Source organism: Papaver somniferum, chromosome 2, assembly GCF_003573695.1.
Source record: "Papaver somniferum cultivar HN1 chromosome 2, ASM357369v1, whole genome shotgun sequence".
NCBI classification, from domain to species: Eukaryota; Viridiplantae; Streptophyta; class Magnoliopsida; order Ranunculales; family Papaveraceae; genus Papaver; species Papaver somniferum.
Window position 1 is genome coordinate 83530631 of NC_039359.1, and position 4707 is coordinate 83535337.

At 36.0% G+C, this 4707-nt stretch overlaps 1 protein-coding gene across 1 annotated transcript; it reads right to left on the minus strand.

Annotated features, from left to right (window-relative positions):
• Positions 1–542: 542 nt before the first annotated feature.
• Positions 543–1951, minus strand: LOC113351513 (F-box protein At3g07870-like). The gene is made up of 2 exons (XM_026595482.1): positions 1908–1951; positions 543–1518 (listed from the first exon to the last, which is right to left on the minus strand). The coding sequence occupies exons 1-2, from the start codon at positions 1949–1951 to the stop codon at positions 543–545; spliced, it is 1020 nt and encodes a 339-aa protein (XP_026451267.1).
• Between the last annotated feature and the right edge of the window lie 2756 nt (positions 1952–4707).

Consider the following 4707-nt stretch of genomic DNA (forward strand, 5'->3'; position numbering starts at 1 on the left):
GTTGCACAACCAATTGAAACACATGATAAAGTAATAACTAAAAACAAGATACGAAATCAAATCATGAACAAGCTTAAGTGCAGTAAAATAAAATAGAAATTAACACAGCAATATACGTGGTTCGACGGATTGTCTACATCCACGGGGCTAATGGGATAGTTTATTAAGTATTAGATCTGTTACATCTGGTATGAAGAAAAACTCCATTGATGAAGTTCAGAGAGGTAGAGAGAGAAAGCCGAAGCCCCCCTCCTAAACCTAATCGCATCTGCTTATAAAGGGGAGGGATGTTTGGTTCATTACTAAAGTGACCTTGGCGTCACACTGAAGCAGTCTTGGGCTTGATATGATACACTGTGCTGCTTCATATTATCCTTCTTCAGTTGTTGATGGTCGCCACGTGTATGGTGGAGATTATGGTATCTACAACCACAACATTGATCCATAAACTCAAAATCCAAAAAAAAAGAAAGAAAGAGTAAATACAATCCATAAAAGTAACTGAAAAGTCTGACAGACCGGGGATACGGTCAACTTGAAATCTATAAAGAGTAGTAATCTTCAACAATATATGCGGGTACAGTTTGACTTGTTACCTCGTCATCAGCATCTTTTGATCCGGTGCATGTCTCTGCATTTGCTTCTCCAAGTGCTTTCAATGAAATGAAGCTGTTGACGTGGGACATAATCCGGGAATAAAATGCTTTATTGTTGCGTTCCGTCATATAAACCTTTACATCTCCTCTCTCTGCATTATACTGACTCAAAAAACCATGAATGTGCCTAAGTACCACATCACCCTCTTGGCTAAGGCCAAATATCTTAAATACTCGATTTACAGATGGAAATCCTACATGTGACTCTTTAATCCAACTCCGAGACTTGTAATACTGGTCTTTTGCATTGCAAAGATTACTACTACCTGCATTTTTCTCATCATTTTTCTTTAACATCCATAAGTCAGTAACCTTTGCATATTCATAAGAAAGACACAAACAGCCTCTCATGACAAAAATTGTACTAGATATCACTGATGGGGTGTTAAAGGACAAACCAGGTGGTGTATGAACGAAGCGGAATTCCTCTTCTGCCAAATCGAAGGCCACAATCTCACCCGTTCCGTACTTGAGCCAATGAAGAGATCCATTAACACAATTATTCCCATTTTCATCATTAGGTACAACATTGTAATCAATTTTTGGTTTACTCCGCCATTTGCAGCCACTGCCAAGAGTATATACCTCTACATGTCCTATCACGCCATTACTACTCCCAATTGAACCATACCAAATCCTAACAACCTTGTACTCCTTAGTTAAAGGATGGTAACCGAATCCATGCACAACGCTAATGTTATTCTTTTTGTTTTTGATACTCAATGCTGGAAGAGTCACAATTTCTCGAGTAACAGGATTGCAGATATATAAAGGTTCATCACTTTTCCGATTAAATCCTTCAAGAACTATATACCATCCCCAGGGTTGCTCAAAAACTAGATGGGCTTGCACTTCATGGCGACTGATAAACAAATCAATCCATTACACGATCCAACAAATCCACACACGTCTGCAGGAAACTCGAGATTAATATTTTTCGTATCGTAACCAATATAATCACCACCATAGTTATCATAGAACTCCCATAGTAGAATTTTTTCCCATCGAAAACAACCAAACTCATGCTACTAAAATCAGAACCATCATGACTAATATCATCATCCACCCTGGTTAGCATCAACCAATCGCCTCTGGTGTCCTTTTAGTCCACGGCGACGACAACATTGACGTAAAAGATGTAGGTGAGCAAAGGCAGCATTATTCTGGAAGTGTAAGAGATTTTTCCAAGGTTTACATACTTTTCTGCAATCTAATACTAACTGTAGTGGTAACCTAGAAAATATATCCAACCTGTTTTCTACTGGGAGATCGTTGAAACAAGTAGTATGATCCATCTTATATACCCACAAATTAACTAGAAGAAATCAACACAAAGAGAAAAACATACTATGAAAGTGCTCGAGTAAAGCCTAGTTTTTACCAATACTTGATAATAGTAATAAACAAACGAAAAAAATTACTGCCCGTTCTTTTTTAATAGGCCATTTTCTATAAATAAAAATGTTAAAAAATAGGCCATTTTTCTAATTGAGAAAATCAAATGTTATTTTAATTTTTTGGACCACTTTTCTCTTAACTTTTTTTGATGACAAGTGCCATGTGGACCACTTCTTTTACTAACAAGTATCATGGAGACCATTTCACTTCACTTTTTTTATTGACAAGTGTCATGAAGACCACTTTCAATGATTGGTTCTCTTAATTTCCTTAAATTTCGTTAAAAACAAAACTGGTTTATTAAAAAAGATACAAAAAAGATCAAATTGAAACCAAGATAAAGAGATTTGTAGATTACCTTTCTGTTGGGTTTTTTGATTTCTTCGGAAAGAGAAAAAGACCATGCAGATGAAAATAAAAGAAAAATTAAGAACACAAATGATAATCTTGGAGAGGAAGAGAAGAAAACTTTGTTAATTGTTGGGAATAATAAGCCTCTTTTGGGGTTACAAACTTCCAAAAGTTACACGATCACCACCTACACCATGGATTGTAAAACTCCCAACTACTGCACAAATAATATAATGGCGTTTTGGTGGTTTCCTCAACCCTTGTGTTAAATTAGAGTTTTCTTGTTATAAGCACCCGGAAGTCTTTAAATTGAAGGGCGCTCACAAGATTGTGGCCTCGAATATTTGGCAGACGAGCAATTTTATACCCGTGAATCACATGACTCATTAGACATCGAGCTTAGGAACACAAGGTGCAATCTTTCGTGTGAATGTAGTGTTTTTTTTTCCCGGTTTTAATGAGCTTTTGTTACTTTATGAAATCATTCAGTATATTTAAAATGGCATTCCAACATTTTTATCACTCTAATTTTTTATCATCTGTTCATCTTCCAACTTTAAGGCGGTGGAGAAAACTAAAAGCCTAGAGTAATAACCGGTAACAGTTGGGAAGGATTTCGAATGAGAACAATCTGACAGACATTCGTTGTCAGATCAATCCTTCCAGTAATCTAGAAGGTTGTTGTTTAACATCGGCTCTCTTGTTAGATATTTTGATTCAATTTTGTGTTTGTAAATCTTTTTCTTAAGCAAAATAAAAGAAGCGATACAATTGTTTTCACATTACCTGCACCAAACCAAGCACAAGACAATTGTTATTTAGGAAAATACGCCAGACGATTAAGTCACTTTTAGTCACTTTTAGAGTATATCTAGTAATAATAATAATAAGAAAAGCAGGAGCAAATGTATAGCAATTGCAGGAAATGCTTTCATTTTCTATATGGTGGAATACCTAGAGATAAAGAACTGGCGGATGTTGTAGTAACAACGATCCGAAGTATACTTCAACAAAAAAAATTTCCGGAAGTTTAAGGAAGGATTCAAATACTGATATTTTTAAGGATTACTCTCTCTCCACGTTTATTTGTAATTGGAATGTTGTTTTTCATTTTTATTTTTGTCACTATGTTGGTGACTTTTCAATAATTATTTGTGCTTTTTCGATCAAAATAAATAAATAATCGGAGATAGTTTTAAGATTTTGCAATTAGGACTTTAGATTCGTAAATTTAGGTCTCTAATTAATTCTTACGTCACAATTCTGATTTTATTAGAAAACTTATGTTGGGAATTTTGATTTTCAATACAATGTTCTCCAGTCCACTCCTGAATACGGGTACCATAGACTGATTTGCATTCAGTGCAGAAAGAAAAATCCACATCTATATTTGTCATCTTAATAACTTGGAATGCAGCTATTACTCGTTTCAACAAATTTCTCATGCTTCTCGTGTAAAACAACTTCTATTATCACGGAAAAAAAGAGAAAAAAAACAGACATTTACTTGACACTAACTGTGGCATTGGTGTTAGTGGACCTGGACCCAGATAAGACACTAGACACTTTGAGCTCGAGAATCCTGCGAGTAAGGCCTATTCCTATGCACATGGTAAAATCTGATATTTGGCATATATGCATCTATTATGGGTACGTCAAACTGCCAAACTCATATGCCTACACGTTATTCCTGACATATAGGCATACACGACAGAGTTTCCAGCGAGCGATAGAGTGTCCATCGCTCGGTGGTCATTATAGCGCTCGCTGGTCAATCAAGCGCCATCGATAGTCAAGCTGTCGCTCGATGGTAAGATTAACGCTTATCAATTCCTCATCCAACGACTACTATTTTTCCACTCTATAAATACCTAATTTCAGTCTCATTTTAACTCGCACCAGAATTTTTAAATTTCTCTAGAATTTCTCAATCTCCTATTCTTTTCATCACTCTTCCAATTCCTTAAGGAGCATGGCTGATAATATGAACCTTGCTGGGTGCTTAGAAAACCACCGTGCTGCCGATCGTGCCAATGTAGATAGTGAAATTAGGAGACGTCAATTTATGAGGAGAAAACCAAAATTCACTAGAGCGGAAGATGAATGTATTTGCAGGAATTATATTTCTTTTACTGAGGATCCATCATTTCATCTCCATACATTGTGGCAAATAATTTTTGAGAAATTTCAAGAACAAACAATGAACCTCTACGGTCGTGATGTTTCAGAGTTGACTCAGCGCTTCACTATTAATCAGGAAGTTACTAGATATGTTGCTTTACTTCAGCAAGAAGGTCCAAAC